At 59.4% G+C, this 23840-nt stretch overlaps 1 protein-coding gene across 2 annotated transcripts; it reads left to right on the top strand.

The window, feature by feature from the left end:
* The first annotated feature begins 4133 nt into the window (after positions 1-4133).
* PLXNA3 (plexin A3) lies at positions 4134-21790 on the top strand. Of its 2 annotated transcripts, none has more exons than XM_036305643.1 (33): positions 4134-4446; positions 6343-6967; positions 7310-7849; positions 9133-9315; positions 10384-10512; positions 10583-10683; positions 11020-11143; positions 11238-11394; positions 11471-11570; positions 11751-11865; positions 12038-12238; positions 12426-12522; positions 12889-13079; positions 13157-13302; positions 13371-13491; positions 13595-13731; positions 13824-13994; positions 14443-14536; positions 14620-14859; positions 14931-15074; positions 15154-15388; positions 15496-15638; positions 15720-15976; positions 16072-16138; positions 16227-16373; positions 16460-16619; positions 16728-16831; positions 17050-17146; positions 17420-17610; positions 17737-17906; positions 18878-19090; positions 19312-19462; positions 20775-21790. In XM_036305643.1, the coding sequence occupies exons 2-33, from the start codon at positions 6371-6373 to the stop codon at positions 20868-20870; spliced, it is 5619 nt and encodes a 1872-aa protein (XP_036161536.1). In that variant the 5' UTR covers positions 4134-4446; positions 6343-6370; the 3' UTR covers positions 20871-21790. The 2 variants fall into 2 exon arrangements, with proteins under 2 accessions (XP_036161536.1, XP_036161537.1); XM_036305644.1 differs by lacking the exon at positions 4134-4446 and adding an exon at positions 4518-5720.
* The last annotated feature ends 2050 nt before the right edge of the window (positions 21791-23840 follow it).

Genomic DNA, 23840 nt, shown 5'->3' with positions numbered 1-23840 from the left:
CTGACAAGCTTATCCTAAAATTCACATGGAACTGCTAGGGACCCTGAATAGCCAAAACGCTCTTGAAAAAGAACAAATTTGGAGGACTCACCCTTCATGATTTCAAAACTTACTACAAAGCTACAGTGATGAAGACACTGTGGGATGGTCCTAGCTGGTTTGGCTCAGTAAATAGAGCCTCGGGCCCCAGACTGAAGGGTAACAGGTTCAATTCCTGTCTCTCTCTCTCTGTCTCTCCCCCGCCCCTTCCATTCTCTCTAAAAATCAATGGAAAAATATCCTTGAGTGAGGATTAAAAAAAAAAGACAGTGTAGGATGGGCATAAAGATGAACATATATATCAATGGAACAGAATTGAGAGTCCAGCCAGTTCAGTGTGGCTCAGTGATTGAGTGCTGACCTATGAACCAGGAGGTCAGGGTTCATTCCCTGGTCAGAGCATATGCCTGAGTTGTGAGCTCAATCCCCAGTGTGGGGCATGCAGGAGGCAGCCGATCAATGATTCTCTCTCATCATTGATATTTCTATCTCTCCCTCTCCCTTCCTCTCTGAAATCAATAAAAATATCCATAATAATAAAAACATAATATGCTAAATAGACTGGACGTCCTTCTGGACGTCCTTCCTGATGACCCTCTGGACAAAACCAGGGCTACGAGGGAAGCCTGGGTTCCGGGTGCCAGAGGGAAGCTGGTGCCAACAGCTGGGGGAAGAAAGGCCTTCTCTTGCACGAATTTTGTGCATCAGGCCCCTAGTATTTTTATTTTTTTTATTTTTTATTTTTTAAATATATTTTATTGATTTTTTACAGAGAGGAAGGGAGAGGGATAGAGAGTTAGAAACATTTATGAGAGAGAAACATCGATCAGCTGCCTCCTGCACATCTCCCACTGGGGATGTGCCCGCAACCAAGGCACATGCCCTTGACTGGAATCGAACCTGAGACCCTTCAGTCCGCAGGCCGACGCTCTATCCACTGAGCCAAACCGGCTTCGGCAGGCCCCTAGTATTTTAAAAAAGAAGAATTGAGAGTCCAGCAATAAACCCATAAATCTATTGTCAATTGATTTTTAACATATGTTTTTTATTGATTTCAGAGAGGAAGGGAGAGGGAGAAATAGAAACATCAATGAAGAGAGAGTCGTTGATCGACTGCCTCCTGCATGGCCCACACTGAGGATCCAGCCCGCAACCCAGGCATATACTCTGACTGGGAATCGAACCCTGATCTCCTGGTTCATAGGTTGATGCTCAACCACTGAGCCACACTGACCAGGCTACACTTTTATTTTAAAAATTATATGAATAAGTTTGTCTTCATGGTCCCTGACATCTGCTGAACTGTGGAGCCAGGCTTCATTGGTAGGGCTGTGTGGTGCCTTTTATCTGCCTCCTGGCGTCCTGTTGACCATCTCCAGAAGGCTCAGCTTCTGGAGAAGCTGGACGTATGTTTAGAAGGGTATGTCCCCAGGAAGAGTGAGAGAGATTCGGAGCCAAGGCCGATGACATCAAATGCACTGATTTGTCTCTTGGTCCATTCTATTCTGGCTTCAGAGAAATAAGACAGTTGCTAATGAGATTGGTGCCATGGTGTGTAGTTTCTGTGCCTTGAGCTCTCTCATTTCAGAGATCTTGTTCCTGGTCTTGTTTCTGTTCTAAAGGCTCATCCAGTTCTTTTTTCCCCCCTCTGGACATGGAATCCAGTTCTTCAATTTTTTTTTTTTTTCGTTTTCATCCCAGAAATGCTCACATTTCCATGTCACCGATACTCCTTCCTATTAGCTTCCTGTGGAAGCAATATAGGAAACACTAGATAATTAGGAGTCAAAACACTTTATTAATAGTTGTACAGACCTGATGCAGAGCTGGTAAAAAGCTGAGTTCATCTGGTGAACAATTATGCAGCAAAAGCAAATGTATGCTGAGGGTCTCCTGGTGTGCCAGACAGTTTGTCTGATACAATGGAACCAAATCAGACATATGGAGCTGGTGTGGCTCAGTGGATAGCCTATCCGATAGAGTGTTGGCCTGCAGACTGAAGGGTCCTGGGTTCAATTCCAGTCAAGGGCACGTGCCTAGGTTGTGGGCTTGATCCCCAGTGGGGGACGTGCAGGAGCCAGCTGATCAACGATTCTCTCTCATCATTGATGTTTCTATCTCTCTCTTCCTCTCTGAAATCAATAAAAGATATATATATATATATTAAAAAAATCATATAACCCTGCCTCGGTGTCTCAGTGGTAGAACATCGACCTATGAACCTGGAGGTCACGGTTCGATTCCATGTCAGGGCACATGCCTGGGTTGGGGTCTTGATCCCCAGTGTGGGTGTGCAGGAGGCAGCCGATCAATGATTCTCTCTCATCATTGATGTTTCTCTCTCTCTCTCTTTCTTCCTTCCTCTTTGAAATAAATAAAGATACATTTAAAAAAACACACCATCATATAAATAAGTGGTTGCTTTATGTGAAATTACAAAGGAGATGTACTTGGGAATATGTAGGGAAGAGGAAATTTTTTTTTTCTTGTTTAGAGATGCCAGGGAAGCCTTCTAGAGGAAATTATGCTTAAATTGAAACTTTACAAATGAAGAGCCATTACCTACGTACAAATGTATGGTAGAGAAACTGCCTGTGCAAAAGCCCTGTGATAAGAAGGAATAGGGCAAATGAACAGAACTAGCAATGTGGCTGGAGTATAGATAATAAGGGACGTATAGCACGAGATGAAGATAGAGAGCTAGGGGTTAGAATTCAGGGGTGGGCAAACTTTTTGACTCGAGGGCCACAATGGGTTCTTAAACTGGACCGGAGGGCCGGAACAAAAGCATGGATGGAGTGTTTGTGTGAACTAATATAAATTCAAAGTAAACATCATTACATAAAAGGGTACGGTCTTTTTTTTTTTTTTTTTTTAGTTTTATTCATTTCAAATGGGCCGGATCCGGCCCGCGGGCCGTAGTTTGCCCACGGCTGGGTTAGATCATGTGGGTCTTTATGAGTCATCCTCAGGATTTTTTTTTCCCTAACCTAGATCTTCGATTTTGAAACCAAATTTGGACTCTTGACTCTGGATCCCCAACTTCCTTAGCAAGTTGTTCTCCGGAATCAATCCCGGGACACAGGTTGTTGGCAGCGCCGCGCTGAGAGTGTGTGATTGGGAGGAAGTGCAGCTGGTACGGCACTGTCTACCTTCTCTACTTTGAGTCTTCTCTACAAGGTGACCTTTGCCCTGGCTTGCTTCTAAGTCCTCCTCACGTTGTGATCTTCTCTGGACTCGGTGCCTCGCTCGACTCTAAAACCAAATCTGGATTCTAGACGCTTCAGTGATTTCTAAAGCAAGCTGGGTAAGGTTTTTGGTTGAACGCTTTGATGAGGATTTAAAAAATATATAGAGGATTTTTATTCATTCCAGAGGGGATGGGAGAAGGAGAGAGGAACATCAATGATGAGAGGGAATCACTGATAGGCCGCCTCCTGCACGCCCCACACTGGAGATCCAGCCCGCAGCCCCAGCATGTGCCTTGACTGGGAATCGAACAGTGACCTCCTGGTCCGCGGAGCCACGCCCCAGGGGCTTTGTTGAGAATTTTCAATTGATCTCCTGTGGATTCGGTGTGGCTTTATCTACCATTCATTGCGGGGGGGGGGGGGGGGGGGGAGACAAGGAGATGAAATCCCCAGATCCCGCCCACTCCCTTGTCTCCTGCTGGGGAAGGGGCCAAGTATAAATGGTGACAGCCCTCGAGTCCTTGTGCTGGCCCTTTGCATATTATTAGTCACGGGCCCTCCAGGTTATGGACCGTCGCGGGAAGCGTGTCCTAAGCCCCGACCTGGAGTCTTTGGCTGGTGTGCACCTGAGGGGTCAGGGAGCAGGTGAGGCAGCAGGTGACCCCCGTGCGTCTCCGGGCGCAGGGGCGGGGCGAGGCGGGGCCGGCGCGCCCCCGAGTCAGCCGTGCGCACGCCCCGGGCCCGAGGGGGTGTGGCGTGGGCGCGCGCGGGTCCCAGGGTTGCCCGAGGCAGCGGGTGGGGAGGAGAGGGGGGGGAGAGGCGCGCGCTGCGGACGCGGCCATTGTGTGAGTGTTGGGGGGGTCAGCTCGTCGAGCGGGGATCCCTGCAGCTCACGGGGCCCAGGTTGTTCGCTGAGCCTTCCCCCGACCCCGGAAAGGAGCGGCCCCGGTCTATGCGCCCCGCCACCCGGCCCTCCCTGGGCGCCCCCGCCCAGCGCGGTGGTACGGTCCGGGTTTAAAAGGCCCCGGCGGCCGGGGGCCTGCCCAGTGTGTGGGCGGCGGCGGCGGCGGCAGCGGCGGTCGGGATCCGGGCAGAGGGCGCACGGCGCGGGGCGCGGCGGCGGGGGCGCGCCATCGGAGCCGGTGTGGGGCTCAGGGACGCGTCCACGTGGCTGGTGGGCGGCCACCCGGAGCCAGAGGCGGCGGCGGAGGGGCAGGTAGGTGGCCGCCGTCCCCCGCCGCCCGTGCGGGGCCAGCCTGCTCCGCGGCCGGGGGTTCGGGCAGCCCGAGGGTTCCGTCGGCCTTGAGGGGGTGGGGCCCTGCCTTTCCTCCTGCTCCTTGGGCGCAGGCCTGACTGGTCCTCCGTGCCCCGCACGAGCCCAGCCCCCCTGCCCAATGGGGACCCTTTGTGGCGGAGGAGCGGCCTCTCCAAGGACTGCTGTGGCGCCTCCATCCACTAGGGTCCCCGTGGGTCGGCCGAGGGGTGCCCCTGGTTGGGGGGCAGGGCGAGCCTGGCGAACAGCACGGTAGGGGCATTGGGGACGGTGGGGAACGGGCGCTGGAGCCATGTCTCTGCGAGGGGCGGTCTCCTCCTCGGGCTCTGCTGCCTGGGCTGTAGCAGAGGGGTGTGCGTGCGTGTGACGCCGCGGGCTCCCACTTACAGGTGGAAGTTGGAATGGGGTGCTTGGGATGCAAATCCTGCCTCTCCAGGTCTTCCTCCCGACCTGTCCCGGCCCCCATTCCTATGCTTGTGTTCCTGCGGGGTGTGGAGGAGGTGAGGGTGCGCGGCGGCCTCTCTTCTCTCTCGCCTTTCTTTCTTCTCTGGCTGTTTGTTGCATTAGGGGTCTAGGATGCGGACCTGACAAAAGAGTCCTGGAAAGGTGATCAGTCTGAGCTGAAACTTTGCAGTTTCAAGCTGGGCCTGCTTCTTGTTCCAGCAAATGCTTTTTTTCTGTTCTCTCTTCTGCACCTCCTTGGTTTGGTTCCTGGCACACACACCCCTGGCCCTCCCTCTCCCCGAAGCTGGGTACCTTGCATCTCCCTTGGGGCTTGGGCACTGAGAGGGTAGCACTGAGCCCTGCCGTGTTGGCTGCCCCCGTTGGCTGCTATGACACTGCTGTGCTATCTTTGCCACCTGGATTTGGCAGGGGAGCTGGGTGTGGCCTGGGGGTGAAGACTCAGGCAAGCTGGGTCCTTACAGCCCCTACTCCCTTTCCCCCAAAGTCTCTATTTGGGGATTATGATCCCCTTTCATGGGGTTCCTTGGGCCCCCTGGCACCTCTCCTTATCCAGCTAACCTCTGGGTCTGTAAGGAGAGCTGCACAGGGCTGCCCGGGCCATCTGGCTGTGCCTGAGCAGAGCCTGACTTATGTCTGTCTCGGTGGTGCCTGGTTGGGGAGGAGGGGAGAGCAGGCGAGACTTGGCTTTGTGTTGCGATCTCCGTAGGCCAGACAGCAGGTTCCTGGACAGCCGGCTGAGGGAGGCCCTCAGGGTGAGGAGGCCAGGACTGGGAGTGTGGTGATGCCCCAGACCTCTGTCCTGAGGCCCCTGGTGGCAATGCCACTCTGGAATGGTGTTCCCCTCCCCCCTCCTCCACCCCCCCCCCCCCCCCCGCTTGTGATTGTTCTCTCCCTGCCTTTCCCCTTCCCCCAACTTGGGCGTGGGGCGTCTCTGTGGCCTGGGGTTTGCCTACTGTGGCTCTTGTGTGTGGCTAGCCGCCCTCAGCTCTGGGATCTGGTGTTCGGGTCTCATTCCAGGAGGGCCTCCCGCCCTGCCTTTCCCAGCATCTGGCTCTGCTGCCCCCTTGGGTGTGGCCCAGTTGAGGCGAGGCCTCCTGGCTCCTTTCCAGGGGTGGGGGGTTGGTGGGGGTGGGGGATGATTGATGGCCCCCAAGCCTGCCTGTGCTTACTGCTCACTCACGCGCCCTGCTGGAGGCCCCTCCTCTCCCAGCCGAGTTCACCATCTGGGGCTCTGGCTCTGGCATGGTGGTGGGTGAATGAGTGACTCCCACCGACTGTGGCATGGAGCTTACCCTGCTGGGGGTCCCGGGGCAGAAAAAGAGCTTGCAGCCTGGGCCAGGGGCCTCTTACTCGGCACTCCCCATCTCTCCTCAGGCTCTTTCCCGGAGCACAGCCGCCGGCCATGCCCACTGTCTGCCTCCTCCCGCTGCTCCTCCTTGCCATGGGGGGGGCCTTGGGTGGCAGCAGGCCCTTCACTGCCTTCTCAGTGACAGACACCACACTCACCCACCTGGCTGTGCACCGGGTGACCGGGGAGGTATTTGTGGGGGCAGTGAACCGAGTCTTCAAGCTGGCCCCCAACCTGACTGAGCTGCGGGCCCACGTCACGGGGCCCGTGGAGGACAATGCTCGCTGCTACCCACCGCCCAGTATGCGTGTGTGCACCCACCGCCTGGCACCCGTGGACAACGTGAACAAGCTGCTTCTCATAGACTACGCTGCCCGCCGCTTGGTGGCCTGCGGCAGCATCTGGCAAGGCATCTGCCAGTTTCTGCGCCTGGATGACCTCTTCAAGCTGGGCGAGCCCCACCACCGCAAAGAGCACTACCTCTCGGGGGCCCAGGAGCCCGACTCCATGGCTGGGGTCATCGTGGAGCAGGGTCAGGGGCCCAGCAAGCTGTTTGTGGGCACCGCCGTGGACGGCAAGTCTGAGTACTTCCCCACCCTGAGCTCCCGCAAGCTCATCAGTGACGAGGACAGTGCCGACATGTTTAGTCTGGTGGGTGAGCCTGCCTGTCTGTTCACCCTCCTCCCCTCGCCTCTCCTCCTGCCCCTCGAGAGCCAGCACCTGTGTCCCTCCTGCCTTCACTCTGTCCTGGCTCCACCTCCGGGAGAGCCCAGGTCCTAGAGGGGACAAGCTCCCGAAGATAGAAGGATGGGCTGAGGCACAGGATGGGGCTGCTCTGGGCTCCTGTGACTGTGTGTTTGGGGAGGGGAGGCGGGAGGAGGTCATGAGGGAAGCCCTGGGGGAACCATGTTTAGGGGCTGAGGGGCCAGAGTTTGGGAGGTAGGTGACAGAGCCAGGCCTCACCCCATGCTCTCTCCTCGACCTGCTCTCCAGGTATACCAGGATGAGTTTGTCTCCTCGCAGATCAAGATCCCCTCGGACACCCTGTCCTTGTACCCCGCCTTTGACATCTATTACATCTATGGCTTCGTGAGCGCCTCCTTCGTGTACTTCCTGACGCTGCAGCTGGACACCCAGCAGACGCTGCTGGACACAGCGGGCGAGAAATTCTTCACGTCCAAGATCGTGCGCATGTGCGCCGGGGACTCGGAGTTCTACTCCTACGTGGAGTTTCCCATCGGCTGCTCCTGGCGCGGCGTGGAGTACCGCTTGGTGCAGAGTGCGCACCTGGCCAAGCCCGGCCTGCTGCTGGCCCAGGCCCTGGGTGTGCCGGCTGACGAGGACGTTCTCTTCACCATCTTCTCACAGGGCCAGAAGAACCGGGCCAGCCCGCCCCGGCAGACCGTGCTCTGCCTCTTCACCCTCAGCACCATCAATGCTCACATCCGGCGCCGCATCCAGTCATGCTATCGGGGGGAGGGCACACTGGCCCTGCCCTGGCTGCTCAACAAGGAGCTGCCCTGCATCAACACTGTGAGCACAGCGGGCTTCAGCCCTGGCACATCCGCTTCTCACTCTCAGGGACGCTTGTCCTCTCTCGTTCTCTCCCTGCATCTGCTGCTCCCCTTGCCTGCCTTCTCACCAGCTCTCTTGGCGGCCACTCTATACTTGCGGACCACGCCTCCCTTTTCCTGCTTCTTGCTCCATCTCCTGGGTGTCCCTCACTGAGTTAGTGACAGTCTGCCAGCCTGTCCCATCTCTTTTTTATATATACACTAGAGGCCCAGTGCACCCTCTCCAATCTGGGACCCCTCGGGGGATGTCCCACAGGGATCAGGCCTAAACTGGCGGTCGGACATCCCTCTCACAATCCAAGACTGCTGGCTCCCAACCGCTCGCCTGCCTGCCTGATTGCCCCTAACCGCTTCTGCCTGCCAGCCTGATCACCCCCTAACCACTCCCCTGCCAGCCCGGTTGACGCCCGACTGCTCCCCTGCAGGCCCGATCACCCCCAACTGCCCTCCCCTGCCAGCCTGGTCACCCCTAACTGCCCTCCCCTTCAGGCCTGTTTGCCCACAACTGCCCTCCCCTGCCAGCCCGGTCACCCCTAACTGCCCTCCCCTGCAGGCCTGGTACCCTCCAACTGCCCTCCCCTGCTGGCCTGGTCCCCCCTGACTGCCCTCCCTGCAGGCCTGGTCACCCCCAACTTCCCTCCCCTGCAGTCAATTAGCATATTCCCTCCTTATTGGCTGTGGGTGCCGCCATATTTGAGGGCAGGACAGTCAATTAGCATATTCCCTCCTTATTGTCTGTGGGCGCTGCCATCTTTGCAACAGCATAAGGGTCAATTAGCATATTCCCTCTTTATTAGATAGGATTTTTATTGATTTCCGAGAGGAAGGGAGAGGGAGAGAGAGACAGAAACATCAATGATGAGAGAGAATCATTGATCAGCTGCCTCCTGTATACCCTACCTTGAGGATCAAGCCTGCAACCCTGGGCACATGTTCTAACTGGGAATTGAACCATGACCTCCTGGTTCATAGGTCAACACTCAACCACTTGCAGGCCCAGGCCTCGCTCTCCTTTTCTGCTCCTGCATCCTCTCCCTCCACCATCCGTCTCCCTCCTCCATCTCCTTCCTGCATCTACCTCCTCGTTCCCCAATTTCCTGTGGAGTCCAGGGCAAGGGGTTAGTCTTAGCTGGTGAGGAACAACTTGCAGATCCTGCTCCCTTCCCTAATGTGGGGTCTTTTGGCCTCTGTCCAGTGGCCCCCAAGCTTCAAGTCTCACATGCATTCCTGCTGTTTCCCCAGCCCATGCAGATAAATGGGAACTTCTGCGGGCTGGTGTTGAACCAGCCGCTGGGCGGCCTGCACGTGATCGAGGGGCTGCCCCTGCTGGCGGACAGCACTGATGGCATGGCTAGTGTGGCCGCCTACACCTACCACCAGCACTCCGTGGTCTTCATTGGCACGCGCAGCGGCAGTCTGAAGAAGGTACGCCCTGGCCCCCTTGGCATGTAGACATGGGGGCAGACTGAGATCCGGGATGAGGGGTAGGGACAAGAATGTGCAGACGCACCCTGTAAGACCCTGAACAGTACACAGCCCGTAGGGGAAGGGGGACTTCCCAGGCTGGGCCCCAGGAGCCTGGCCAGGATCCATGGGCAGCCCCCACAGCCATCCACCCCTACCAGCACCCAGGCTCACTTTGGCCTGAATCGCCTGCTTGCTAGGGCTGTGGGAACAGAGACCAGACCTATCTTGGGGCGTCCCTGCCAGGAGAGCAGGTGGCCGTGGTTTAGCCATCGTTGCTAGATCCTTAGTCAAATGAATGCGGACATAATCATCTTTGCCCTCCTGCCTGTTCCTGTGCAGTGGGGACCTCAGTTGCTGCTGTTCTGGGACCGGGGCTGGTGGGAAATGGGGAGATGAGCCCCTGGGACCTCTGGCGTGTCCTAAAGGGACAGGAGTCAGGGCGGCTTCCGCTCCTCATCCTGTTTGCCAGGCAATTGCAGAGCTATCCCCAGGGGGGCGGGGGCGGTGTCAGTGGCTGGGGGAAGGCTTTTGAAAGGAGCTGCTGAGGTCTTGGGCTGAGCCTGCTCCCTTGGGGTATAATTCCCATCCCATACACTTCCCCTGCTTCAAGCATACATTCCAGGGCTTCTAGTAAGTTCGCAGAGTTGCGCAACCCTAACCACCCCACCACCACCGTCTCATTCCAGGACATTGTCATCACCCTAAAAACCTCTTCCCCTTTGGATATCATCCCTGTCCCCCATCCCTGGACATCAATAATATCTCTGTCTCTATCTCCTGGGAGTGCCTTCTGGCTGGCTGAGTCACCCCCAAGGACATCCAGGGGCTGGCCTTTGAGCCCTCCGTCCCCTGGCCCTGGGGATCCCGGGGTCAGGGAAAGTTCAAGTGCTGAGCCACGCCCTGGCTTCAGCTCAGCCACAACTTGGGAAGTCCCTGGCCCTAGAGGAGGATGCCCGGGGGCGCATGGGGTGCTGCTGTGGCCTCAGACTGGCTTGTTGTCCCTCTTCCCCGGTCTTGTGGCCCCAGGTCCGAGTTGATGGCTCCCAGGACGCCCACCTGTATGAGACAGTGCCCGTGGTGGACGGCAGCCCCATACTACGAGACCTGCTCTTCAGCCCCGACCACCAGCACATCTACCTCCTGAGTGAGAAGCAGGTGGGCCCCGAGGCGGTGGCGGCGGGCGGCTGTGTGGGGGCGGGGCGGGTGCTGACAAGGTTGTCCCCAGGTGAGCCAGCTCCCAGTGGAGACATGCGAGCAGTACTCAAGCTGCGCAGCCTGCCTGGGCTCCAGGGACCCGCACTGTGGCTGGTGTGTGCTGCAGCACAGGTGAGGGAGGCGGTGTGGGGCTGGGTGGTGACGATGGCTCAGGGAGGCTCTGCTCCTGGGAGAAGCCACCAGGCATGTTGGTTGGGGAGGGTGGTACCTGCCCTTGCCCACATGTTCACATCTCCCAGCCAGGCCCTTGTGGCCTCCCCCTCCCCCCCTTCCACTTTCTCCAGCTAATGAGCAGAAGCTCCACCCCAAGTGACGTCACTAGGACCCCATGGGCCAAGGCGCTGTGGGCTGGGGCCGGCTGTCCCCTTTCCCCCCAGGCTCCCAGTGAGCCTTGGACAGAGCCCTCCCAGGGCAGATGCGGGATGGGCTGTGGCTGACCCCACACAGATGCTGTCGAGAAGGGGCCTGTCCGGGCGCCTCAGCCCCGTATGGCTTTGCGGAAGAGCTGAGCAAGTGTGTCCAGGTGCGGGTCCGGCCCAACAATGTGTCAGTGACATCGCCCGGGGTGCAGGTAAGTGGAGTGGCGAGTGAGTGGGGTGGGGCGTGGGGGCCAATGCAGGTGCGTGTTGAGGGGTGCACCCTGCTGAGTCCCCTGCCTTTCGCAGCTGACCGTGGCCATGCGCAATGTGCCAGACCTCAGCGCAGGCGTGAGCTGTGCCTTCGAGGAGGTGGCGGAGAACGAGGCCGTCCTGCTGCCCTCCGGGGAGTTGCGCTGCCCTTCGCCCTCTCTCCAGGAGCTCCGGGCTCTCACCAGGGGACATGGTCAGTGGCTGGGCCGCTCGGGAGGGGGCACTGTCTGTCCCCAGCTGGCTCACAGCCATCCTTGGGCTTGCTGCAGGGGCCACGCGCACTGTGCGGCTGCAGCTGCTCTCCAAGGAGACAGGTGTGCGGTTCGCCGGGACCGACTTTGTCTTTTACAACTGCAGCTTCCATCAGTCGTGAGTACTGGCCTTGCTGAGCTCTGCCCCCACGCCACTTCATCCCTTGCTGCATTGTGCAGGCCTCAGATGTGCCCTGGCGCCTTCTTCCTTCGGTTCCCCCTATGTCCCCTAGGAGGGGTGGCGAGGGGGCAGCCTGGCCTTCTCTGTTGTTTCTGAAGCCTTCCCCACCCCCACCAGGTGCATGTCCTGCGTTGGCAGCCCTTACCCCTGCCACTGGTGTAAGTACCGCCACGTGTGTACCAGCCACCCCCACGAGTGCTCCTTCCAGGAGGGCAGGGTCCACAGCCCCGAGGTGAGGCGGGTGCCGCGCGCGAGGGGGTCGGGCTCCGGGTGGGCTGGCCTCTGGCTTCTCTGCCTTTGATTCTCAGTTCCTTGGAGCCTCCTCAATGTGGGGCTGGCGCCCTGCTGGGCCAGGATGGCAGCAGTTGGTGTGTGGCTGATGGGCATTCTCCATCCTCCCCAAGGGCTGCCCTGAGATCCTGCCCAGCGGGGACCTCCTGATCCCAGTGGGTGTCATGCAACCCCTTACCCTGCGGGCCAAGAACCTGCCGCAGCCGCAGTCAGGCCAGAAGAACTACGAGTGCGTGGTCCGGGTCCAGGGGCGGCAGCAGCGTGTGCCTGCTGTGCGCTTCAACAGCAGCAGCGTGCAGTGCCAGAACGCCTCGGTGAGGCCCCGTGCCTCGCCTCTCCCCCCACCCCCCGGCCTGTACCCCGCTCCCCCACCTGTGCCCCACTCTCCCGGCCTGTACACCTCCTCTCCCTGGCCTGTGCCCAGCTCACTGACTGGCCTGGGAGCCTCAAGTAGCTGTGGCAGGGCACCTTCTGAGGGGTCGTGTGGTCCCTCTCCCCCAGTACTCCTATGAAGGTGACGAGTATGGTGACACTGAGCTGGACTTCTCTGTGGTCTGGGATGGAGATTTCCCTATCGACAAGCCTGCCACATTCCGAGGTGAGGGGCTAGATGGGGCGTAGGTTCCCGACCAACATGGCTCATTGGTTGAGTGTCAGCCTATGAACCAGGAAGTCATGCTTCAATTCCCGGTCAAAGGCAGATGCCCAGGTTGCGAGCTCTGTCCCCAGGGGGGTGGGGGGCATGCAGGAGGCAGCCAATCAATGATTCTCTCATCATTGATATTTCTCTCTCTCCCTCTCCCTTCCTCTCTGAAATCAATAAAAATGTATTTAAAAAAAAGATAGGGTGGAGGAGCTTGCCTCCTGGGGCAGAGTTGGCATGAACTGGGGCCAGGTCTAACGGGGACCCTGAGTGGCCCTGGCTCCCCATAGCCACCCCCAGCAGTGACCCCTGTGTCCGCAGCTATCCTGTATAAATGCTGGGCACAGCGACCCAGCTGCGGCCTCTGCCTCAAGGCCGACCCCCGCTTCAACTGTGGCTGGTGCATCTCGGAGCACAGGTGCCAGCTGCGTGCCCACTGTCTGGCCCCCAAGACCAACTGGATGCACCCGAGCCAGAAGGGCACCCGCTGTAGCCACCCCCGCATCACCCAGGTGAGCCTCTCACACCTTCCGCATACGAGACACCCAGCGGTCTGGCTCACCCTCTCACCTCTTGTCCTGCTCTGCAGATTCACCCACTCATGGGGCCCAAGGAGGGAGGCACCCGAGTCACCATCGAGGGTGAGAACCTAGGCCTCACCTACCGAGAGGTAGGCCTTCGGGTGGCCGGCGTGCGTTGCAATTCCATTCCCGCTGAGTACATCAGCGCCGAGAGGTGAGTGTGGCTGGGCGGGCACCCAGGCTGCTGCTCCGAGGCTGGCCCTGACCTTCTCTGACCCCTAGGATCGTGTGTGAGATGGAGGAGTCGCTGGTGCCCAGCCCACCACCGGGGCCCGTGGAGCTGTGTGTAGGCGACTGTTCTGCCGACTTCCGCACGCAATCAGAGCAGCTCTACAGCTTTGTGGTGTGTGAGCCGCCCGGCCCTTCCCACACCCACCCCTTGTGAGGGCGCGCGCGACCCGCACTGGGCTGCCTCCTCCCTCCCCTCAGGGCTGCTTCTCCCACAGACCCCGACATTCGACCGTGTGCGTCCCAGTCGGGGCCCAGCTTCTGGGGGCACGAGGCTCACCATCTCTGGAAGTTCTCTAGATGCCGGCAGCACGGTCACAGTGATCGTGAGAGATGGCGAGTGCCAGTTTGTGAGGTGGGTAGGGCCCTGCCAGTCTTGGGATGGGCATTTGGTTGCCCGGTGAGGGCCCTGGGCCACCTACTCAAAGCTCTCCACTTTCCATGTAGGAGGGATGCCGAAGCAATCGTGTGTATCTCGCCCGTTTCCACCCTGGGCCCCAGCCAGGCCCCCATCACCCTGGCCATTGACCGTGCTAACATCTCCAGCCCCGGAGTTCTCTATACCTACACCCAGGACCCTACTGTCACTCGCCTTGAGCCCACCTGGAGTATAATCAAGTAAGACTCTAGAGAAGAGAGAATGGGTCCCCAAGCTCCTGTCCTGGGGCCTTGCCTGATGGCTGGGCCCTTGGGCATCAAATTATACCTCCTCTAAGCCTGAGCCCTTAGCCAGGCCAGTGTGGCTCAGTGGTTGAGCATCGACCTATGAACCAGGAGGTCACGGTTTGATTCCCGGTCAGGGCACATGTCTGGATTGTGGGCTCGGTCCCCAAGTAAGGGACACGCAGGAGGCAGCCAATCAATGATCCTCTCTCATCATTGATGTTTCTATCTCTTTCTCCCTCTCCCTCCCTCTCCGAAATAAATAATAAAAATATATTAAACCTGGGCCCAGCGACCTGAGTTGTAGGAGGCCCTAGGCTCCCACTGCAGCCTTCATAGCTCTCCAGGGCTGGGCTGGGGGCATTGGGGGACAGAGTCTGAGGCCCCTCCTCCCTGTCCCCAGCGGAAGCACTGCCATCACTGTCAGTGGGACCCACCTGCTGACAGTCCAAGAACCCCGGGTCCGGGCCAAGTACCGAGGCATCGAGACCACCAATGTGAGTGCCAGCTGCCCTCGCCCCACCCCTGCCCCTGCAATGCATGGTCTCATGTGCTGGACTGCCCGCCTTTGTCCACACAGACGTGCCAGGTTATCAACGACACTGCCATGCTGTGTAAGGCCCCTGGCATCTTCCCGGGGCGGCCCCAGCCACGGGCCCAAGGCGAGCACCCTGATGAGTTTGGTTTCCTGCTGGACCATGTGCAGACAGCCCGCTCCCTCAACCGGTCCTCCTTCACCTACTACCCTGACCCCAGCTTTGAGCCACTTGGGCCCTCTGGCGTCCTGGATGTCAAACCTGGCTCCCACGTGGTGTTGAAGGTGCTGGTGGGGCACAAGGGCTGGGAGGGGCGGGGGGGGGAGCCCTGGCTGACCGTGCCCTCCATGCACAGGGCAAGAATCTGATCCCCGCAGCAGCGGGCAGCTCTCGCCTCAACTACACCGTGCTGATTGGGGGCCAGCCATGTGCACTCACCGTCTCGGACACGCAACTCCTGTGTGACTCACCCAGCCAGACGGGCCGGCAGCCTGTCATGGTGGGTAGGGGGTGGGAAGGCCCCCAGGGGCCGGTGGGGCAGGTGTGGGGGTCAGCTCATGGTAAGCCTCTCCCCGTAGGTGCTGGTGGGCGGCCTGGAGTTCTGGCTGGGCACCCTACACATCACGGCCGAGCGGGCGCTGACCCTGCCGGCCATGGTGGGGCTGGCGGCCGGGGGCGGGCTCTTGCTGCTGGCCATCACCGCTGTGCTGGTCGCCTACAAGCGCAAGACTCAGGATGCAGACCGCACGCTCAAGCGGCTCCAGCTCCAGATGGACAACTTGGAGTCCCGCGTGGCTCTGGAATGCAAGGAAGGTGCCTGGAGTGGGGGTGCAGTGCAGAGTGGGGGTGCAGTGCGGGGTGGGGGTGCGGGGCGCCGGCCTCCTCTTGCTCTGCTCACTCTTCCTCCCTGCCCCTCCCAGCCTTTGCTGAGCTGCAGACAGACATCAACGAGCTGACGAACCACATGGACGTGGTGCAGATCCCTTTCCTGGACTACCGGACCTATGCCGTGCGCGTGCTCTTCCCAGGCATCGAGGCCCACCCGGTGCTCAAGGAGCTGGATGTGAGCCCCTACCTGGCCTGCCTGCGCCCTGCCGTCCCCAGGGCCACTGTGCCACCATCTGACGCCCCCTGTCCCTTACAGACGCCCCCTAATGTCGAGAAGGCTCTGCGCCTGTTCGGGCAGCTGCTGCACAGCCGCGCCTTTGTGCTCACGTTCATTCACACGTTGGAGGCCCAGAGTAGCTTCTCCATGCGGGACCGCGGCACCGTGGCTTCGCTCACCATGGTGGCCCTCCAGAGCCGCCTCGATTACGCCACGGGGCTGCTCAAGCAACTGCTGGCAGACCTCATCGAGAAAAACCTTGAGAGCAAGAACCATCCAAAGCTGTTGCTGCGCAGGTACGTCCCAACCCCAGCCCTACCCTCCGCCAGCCTGCCCCCTGAACCGCCCCCTCCCCTGCCCGGCTAGGGCCCCAGTAACCTTTGCGCCCTAGGACGGAGTCAGTGGCTGAGAAGATGCTTACCAACTGGTTCACGTTCCTGCTGCATAAGTTTCTGAAGGTGCACTGGGCGGGAGGGCTGCGGGCCGGGGAGGTGGGGAGGCAGCTGGCCATGGGGCAGGCAGCCATGCGCCCGCCTCTCGCTGCAGGAGTGCGCGGGGGAGCCGCTCTTCCTGCTCTACTGCGCCATCAAGCAGCAGATGGAGAAGGGCCCCATCGACGCCATCACGGGCGAGGCGCGCTACTCCCTGAGTGAGGATAAACTCATTCGGCAGCAGATTGACTACAAGATGCTGGTGAATGGGGGGCCTGGCGGGCAGGGCTCTGGGTGTGGGGGGGAAGCCTCGCCCAGGACCCACCCTGCGCTTCTCCTCGGCCGCAGACCCTGTACTGCGTGTGCCCGGAGAGTGAGGGCAGCGCTCAGGTCCCCGTGAAGGTTCTCAACTGTGACAGCATCACCCAGGCCAAAGATAAGCTGCTGGATGCCGTGTACAAGGGCATCCCCTACTCCCAGCGTCCCAAGGCTGAGGACATGGACCTGGGTGAGGCCTCCCCTCTCCTCCGTCCCTGGACTCTGTCCTCTGAGTGGAGTGGGCCCGGGGTCTCGGGGGGCACTGGGCAGGACCTCAAGGGCTGTCTGTGGCCCACAGAGTGGCGCCAGGGCCGCATGGCCCGCATCATCCTCCAGGATGAAGATGTCACCACCAAGATCGAGTGTGACTGGAAGAGGGTCAACTCACTGGCCCACTACCAGGTGAGGGGCCGGGGCCCCGCTCACCCCCGGGGCCACCTGGGAGCTATGGCCCTGCCCTGATGACACAGGAGCAGGGTTCTGGCTCCCTTCCTCCTCAGGGAGCCTTGGGAGCTATTCTGTGCACACTGCAGGGTCTGGACGGGGGAGGGGGAGCATGACCCAGGCCCCTGGGCTCCTCAGCCACCTGCACTGCCCCCTTTGTCTCTGGGGTTCTCCAGGTGACAGATGGTTCCTTGGTGGCCCTGGTGCCCAAACAAGTGTCCGCCTATAACATGGCCAACTCCTTCACCTTCACCCGCTCCCTCAGCCGCTACGGTAGGTGTCCTGTGTGGGGGCCTCCATGTGCCCTATGAGGCTGTGACCGCGGTCACGGGGAGCCCCTGTCGGAGCAGCCAGCTGACTCTGGTGGCCTCCCTGGGCTTTGGCCTTGGAAGATCTCCAGTTCCTTAGAGATTAGTAGTGGGTGGGTCGGCAAGAGCATACAGGTCCCCTCAGCCTGCTCGGCCCCCAGGACAGAGTACGGCAAGCGCCCCCGCGGTGGCTGGTGGGGCCCCGCTGCCTAAGGAGCCAACTGGTCCTCTGCCCCAGAGAGCCTGCTTCGCACGGCCAGCAGCCCCGACAGCCTCCGCTCTCGGGCGCCCATGATCACGCCTGACCAGGAGACGGGCACCAAGCTGTGGCACCTGGTGAAGAACCACGACCACGCCGACCACCGCGAGGGGGACCGTGGCAGCAAGATGGTCTCCGAGATCTACCTGACGCGGCTACTGGCCACCAAGGTGCGGGCCGGCCCCGTGCCACCTTCTCACTGCCAAGCCTCTGTCCCCCTTTGTCCCCCTCTGTCCTGCTGCAGGGACATCGCGACCCAGCTGCCTCACGGCCTGTATGTTTGCTGTCCCCCGCAGGGCACGCTGCAGAAGTTTGTGGATGACCTCTTTGAGACAGTGTTCAGCACGGCGCACCGGGGCTCGGCCCTGCCCCTGGCCATCAAGTACATGTTCGACTTCCTCGATGAGCAGGCCGACCAGCGCCAGATCAGTGACCCTGACGTGCGCCACACCTGGAAGAGCAACTGGTACTGCCCTGCGCCCTCCTGCTGCCGGCCCCTCTAGGGGTGGATGGTCAGAAGAGGCTGCTGGCTTTGCCAAGACTCAGGGACCACAGAGTTAGTCGGGGCAACTGATGGGAGCTGGAGTGGCTGTCCAGGCAGGAGAGGACCAGCATCCAAGGTGGCAGCAAGCAAAGAGGGCGAGTGAGCGCCATTCGGAGGTGGGCTCTGTAGGGCTTTTGCCTGGGGTTAGTGGGGCCAGTACCCAGCAGTGGCCCTTAGCCCTCAGGGCCTTGCATGGGGCACAGATGCTGGTAGCTCGGCTCATGTGGTAGCTCTTTTTTTAAGAAATATATATATATATATTATATAATTTTTTTAAATATATATTTTTTATTGACTTCAGTGATGAAGGGAGAGGGAGAGAGAGAAGAGAGAGAAACATCAATGATGAGAGAGAATCATTGATCGGCTGCCTCCTGCACGCCCCTCACTGGGGATCAAGCCCGCAACCCAGGCATGTGCCCTGACCTGGAATCGAACCCAGGACCCTTCAGTCCGCAGGCCGATGCTCTATCCACTGAGCCAAACCAGCCAGGGCAAGAAATATATTTTTATTGATTTCAGAGAAGAAGGCAAAGGGAGGGCGAGATAGAAACATCAATGATGGGAGAGAATCATTGATCAGCCGCCTCCTGCACGCCCCCTACTGGAGATCGAACCCGCAACCTGGGCATGTGCCCTGACCTGGAATCGATCCATGACCTCCAGGTTCATAGGTTGACGCTCAACCACTGAGCCATGCCTGCCGGCCCCCATGTGGTAGTTCTTTATGTCTCTGGCAGAAACTTAAAGAAAAGGCTGTTAACCCTAAACATGTCACTCTTGCTGCTCTGGGTAAGACGTGGGCTGGCCAGTCAGGAACCATGGAAGGGAAGGGCACTAGGAGGGTGCTTCTGGGAGACGAGGGAGCTGCGGGTGTGTGTCCGTCCATGCAGCCTGCCCCTGCGCTTCTGGGTGAATGTGATCAAGAATCCGCAGTTTGTGTTCGACATCCACAAGAGCAGCATCACGGACGCCTGCCTGTCGGTGGTGGCCCAGACCTTCATGGACTCCTGCTCCACGTCCGAGCACCGCCTGGGCAAGGACTCACCCTCCAATAAGCTGCTCTATGCCAAGGACATCCCAAACTACAAGAGTTGGGTGGAGAGGTGGGCCCTGCCCTGTGGCCCCAGGTTGTGGGGAGGTGGAACCAGGCAGTCCCGGGGGAGCTGCCGTGGGTGGAGGGGGGCAGGAGCTGCCCCTCTGTGGGCTGGCTTCTCTGAGGTGGGCCAACTATAGGACAAAGGCCCCGAGGCTGGCCTGGCAGCCAGGGCAGGGACTTGGACTTTTGTGCCACCTGCCCATGTGTGTGACCTCAGGGTCCCAACAGGTACTACCGGGACATTGCAAAGATGGCATCCATCAGTGACCAGGACATGGACGCCTACCTGGTGGAGCAGTCCCGCCTCCATGCCAGCGACTTCAGTGTCCTAAGCGCGCTCAGTGAGCTCTACTTCTATGTCACCAAGTACCACCAGGAGGTGTGTGCTGCTCCCGGAGTGACAAAGCAGGGGTCTGGGTGGGAGTCGAGGAATGCCACAGGACGTGGAGGGGACAGAGGGGATAGGGAGCCCATCTTTTATTTATTTATTTTAATATATTTTTATTGATTTCAGACAGGAAGGGAAAGGGAGAAACAGAAACTTCAAAGATGAGAGAGAATCACTGATCGGCTGCCTCCTGCACGCCCCCCACTGGGGATGGAGCCTGCAACCCAGGCATGTGCCCTGACCAGGAATCGAACCCAGGAGCTCCTGGTTCATAGGTGGATGCTCAACCACTGAGCCACACCGGCCAGGCAGGAGCCCATCTGTTAGATTGCTCGTGATCACTCCCCCAAGCAGGCCGCTAGGCCAGCACACATGACACTCGCCTCAATGCTGGGATTTAAAGGACCCAGAAAAGAAGCCACTGGCTAGAGTACACAGTTCTGGTTGGGCAAGAGTTGAGGGCTTAGGGGCATTGGGAGGGACAGGCTGAGGAGGGTGGGGCCAGAAGGTGGGCATGGACAGCCCTTTCTAGGGCTTGTGGGATTTGTGACAAGGTGGCAGGAGGCAAGGGACAGAGGTGTGGACCTCAGGATGTATTGTTGGCTGAAGATATGGATTTGTGAGCCAGGACATGGCCCTGAAGGCCCTGAGCCTGGATGAGCTCAGCCAGGGCGGCCGGGAGTGGGTGCAGAGGGACCGGTGGCCCGAGCATTGAGCCCTGGGGCCCTGGGACACTCAGAGGTGGCAGAGAAGAAAGGGAGCCGGTAGCAGAGACAGAAGAGGGGGTGGCCAGCAGGTGGGACGGACCCCAAGAGTAGAGAGCTGATCCTGGAACATGTGTGAGGAACCCCGGCCCCATGGAGGAGGGTCAGGGAGGAGAGAGCACTCAGCTGTCAGGTGCTGATGGTCAAGGAGCCTGAGAACGCTGGCTGGGTTTGGTGACAAGATGGTAGAGACCTGGACAAGAGAGGTTTTTTTGGGGGGGGGGAGGAATTGGGAGGAGATGAGAAAGGGAGATCGGGGACGGTGAGTCCAGACCACTCGTGGGAGGGCCGCATTCTGGCTGTGGAGAGAGAAAAGAAAGTTCTGCAGCTGGAGGTGGATCTGGGGTGGAAGAGACGGGAGGTGTGTTCAGAGGTGAGAGATTGGAGCCTTTCCCAGGCGCCTAGGGCCCTGAGGGCCGCAGGGGGAGGAGGGATGCGCTGAGGCTGGAGAGAGGGAAGAGCTCAAGACCTCCTGGGCAGAGGCCTTGCCTGGGAGGAAACCACCTCCCACAGCGAACCCAGCTCCGGGCCTCCCGCAGGTTCTCACCGCCCTGGACAGAGATGCCTCATGTCGGAAGCATAAGCTGCGCCAGAAGCTGGAGCAGATCATCAGCCTCATGTCCAGCAACAGCTAAGGGTGGCGAAGCCGGTGAGGAGGGGGCTTCCCAGTCCTGGGTTGTCGTCCTGTCGAGAGGGGGGGCTCACGCCTGGGGCTCAGGGCTGAGCCCGGGATGGGGTGGCGCAGGCCAGGTCAGCGGGCCACTATGCCCCCGAACCCCCTTCATTAGTGCCTTGCTTTGGGCCCTGCAGGCGGGGAGGGGGTGACAGGACCTAGCCCCCCACCCCAGCAGCAGCAATACCCCCAGCCTCCTGCCCTTGTGCCCAGGTGTGTGACAGCCCCTGCCCCCCTTACTATTTATACCCCCAACCACCTATTTATTTAATTTATCTCTGCCTCACTGCCTCCATCTGTAAATACCGCCTCCCCCCCCCCGCCCCCCCCCCCGGGATGTTGCCAACCTCATTCTCTTCCTTGAGTTGTCCTGATCCTGTGACACCATCAGCCTTGGCACCTTGCCCTCGCCATGGCCTCGGCACCAGCAGCGCTTGGGGTGATGCACCCTAAGCTGCCTTCGGACTGTGGCTGTGCCAAGGGGTCCCCTGCAGCGGGACCACAGCGTCCCCCTCCAAACCTCTTGGGACTTGGACTGCGCATCCTCAAGGGGCCCCGCTCTCTCCAAGCACCTGAGAGCTGTAACTAGACGTTCATTCCGGGGCCTGACCTGGGCCTGGGGCTCCAGAACTTTCTCCCGGCCCTACTGCCAAACCTCCTCAGTGGTGTCTGACTTGCCTTTGGACCCTCATCCTCAGCTGCCCTGTCCTGCGCCCGCCCGAGGGGCTGAGGCGGCAGTGCCTTACTCCTTTGTGTTTCTGCCTCTTTCGAGGAATCTGGCCCCATCTCGAGGTCCCGGAAACCCCACTCTCTCCTCTTTTGTTGCATGAGTTTTCCTTTGTTCATGTACATTTTTTCCTAATTAAACATTGGGAAAATGGAGTCTGTGTGGTTTTTCTCTTGGGACAGATGGGTGGTTGGGGAACATGGGGAGCAGGCGGGGCACATGGGGAGCAGGCGGGGCACATGGGGAGCAGGCGGGGCACATGGGGAGAGGGCAGGGAACATGGGGAGCAGGCGGGGCACATGGGGAGCAGGCGGGGCACATAGGGAGAGGGCAGGGAACATGGGGAGCAGGCGCACATGGGGAGCAGGCGGGGCACATGGGGAGCGGGCGGGGCACATGGGGAGCAGGCGGGGCACATGGGGAGCAGGCGGGGCACATAGGGAGCGGGCGGGGCACATGGGGAGCAGGCGGGGCACATGGGGAGCGGGCGGGGCACATGGGGAGCAGGCGGGGCACATGGGGAGCAGGCGGGGCACATAGGGAGCGGGCGGGGCACATGGGGAGCAGGCGGGGAACATGGGGAGCAGGCGGGGCACATGGGGAGCAGGCGGGGCACATGGGGAGCAGGCGGGGCACATAGGGAGCGGGCGGGGCACATGGGGAGCAGGCGGGGCACATAGGGAGAGGGCAGGGAACATGGGGAGCAGGCGGGGCACATAGGGAGAGGGCAGGGAACATGGGGAGCAGGCGGGGAACATGGGGAGCTGGCGGGGCACATGGGGAGCAGGCAGGGAACATGGGGAGCAGGCAGGGAACATGGGGAGCAGGCGGGGCACATGGGGAGCAGGCGGGGCACATAGGGAGCAGGCGGGGCACATGGGGAGCAGGCGGGGCACATAGGGAGAGGGCAGGGAACATGGGGAGCAGGCAGGGCAAATAGGGAGAGGGCAGGGAACATGGGGAGCAGGCCAGGAACATGGGGAGCAGGCTGGGCACATAGGGAGAGGGCAGGGAACATGGGGAGCAGACCGGGAACATGGGGAGCAGACCGGGAATATGGGGAGCAGGCCGGGAACATGGGGAGCAGACCGGGAACATGGGGAGCAGACCGGGAACATGGGGAGCAGGCGGGGCACACGGAGCAGGCGGGGGATTTCGGACCCCTTTGTGGGAGGAGGGTAATGCATTGCAGGGTTCCTGGGGATTTAAGGAGGTCAGGGCCATCCATATCCAGCTTATCAGCAAGTGCTGGTGGCTCTACCTTCAAGATCCATTCAGAATCTGCTCCCTTCCTTCCACCTCTACTGCCCCCAGCCTGGTCTGAGCACCCTGTCTCTGGATGCCCGTCTATCCCCGCGCCTGCCTTGCCCACCCTCGGCCTAGTCTCAACCTGGGAGGCACTGGCATCCTGTTCAGATATACGGTGGATCTTGTCCCGCTCTGTTCAGAACCCTTCAGTGGCTTCATTGCACTTAAACTCCTTCATATCCGACAACTCCTTACTGTCCCAGCTGTATCTCCTTCACGATACGCCTACCTACCTCTTATCCGCCCCACACACACCTGTTACAGTGATGCAGGTGCAGAGAAAGTGGGATGCAATTTTATTTTTAAAAATTTACATATATATATACATACATATGTATATACATATATATGTGAATATATATATATATATATATATATATATAATTGATTTCAGAGAGGAAGGAAGAGGGAGAGATAGAAACATCCATGATGAGAGAGAATCATTGATCAGCTGCCTCCTGCAAGTCCCCCACTAGTGATCGAGCCCACAACCCAGGCATGTGCCCTTGACCGGAATCAAACCTGGGACCTTTCAGTTTGCAGGCCGATGCTCCATCCACCGAGCCAAACAGGCCAGGGCAGGATGCAATTTTAAATAGAGCAGCAGGGCCTGGCCAGCGTGGCTCAGTGGTTGAGCGTTGACCTATGAACCAGGAGATCACGGTTTGATTCCAGGTCAGGGCATGTGCCTGGGTTGTGGGCTCAATCCCAAGTGGGGGGCATGCAAGAGGCAGCTGATTGATGACTCTCTCATCATCAATGTTTCTATTTCTCTCCCCTTCCTCTCTAAAATCAATAAAAATGTATATATTTTTTAAATCACCATTGTGAAATTGCAGGAACTAAGCCAATGAGGTGATTTTTAACCTCAGGGGAAAAAGAAACCCCAAGAAGTGA

This window comes from Myotis myotis, unplaced genomic scaffold, assembly GCF_014108235.1.
Source record: "Myotis myotis isolate mMyoMyo1 unplaced genomic scaffold, mMyoMyo1.p scaffold_m19_p_4, whole genome shotgun sequence".
NCBI lineage: Eukaryota > Metazoa > Chordata > Mammalia > Chiroptera > Vespertilionidae > Myotis > Myotis myotis.
The sequence above is the reverse complement of the archived record's forward strand: the minus strand, read 5'-3'. Positions and strand labels throughout refer to the sequence as shown.

Excerpts from the sequence above, each read along its gene's own strand:
- PLXNA3 (XM_036305643.1), top strand. The coding sequence starts at position 6,371 with ATGCCCACTGTCTGCCTCCTCCCGCTGCTCCTCCTTGCCATGGGGGGG. Across the intron at positions 17,147-17,419 it reads CCGCTCCCTCAGCCGCTACG|AGAGCCTGCTTCGCACGGCC; the intron begins GTAGGTGTCCTG and ends CCTCTGCCCCAG. Across the intron at positions 17,611-17,736 it reads CGCGGCTACTGGCCACCAAG|GGCACGCTGCAGAAGTTTGT; the intron begins GTGCGGGCCGGC and ends TGTCCCCCGCAG.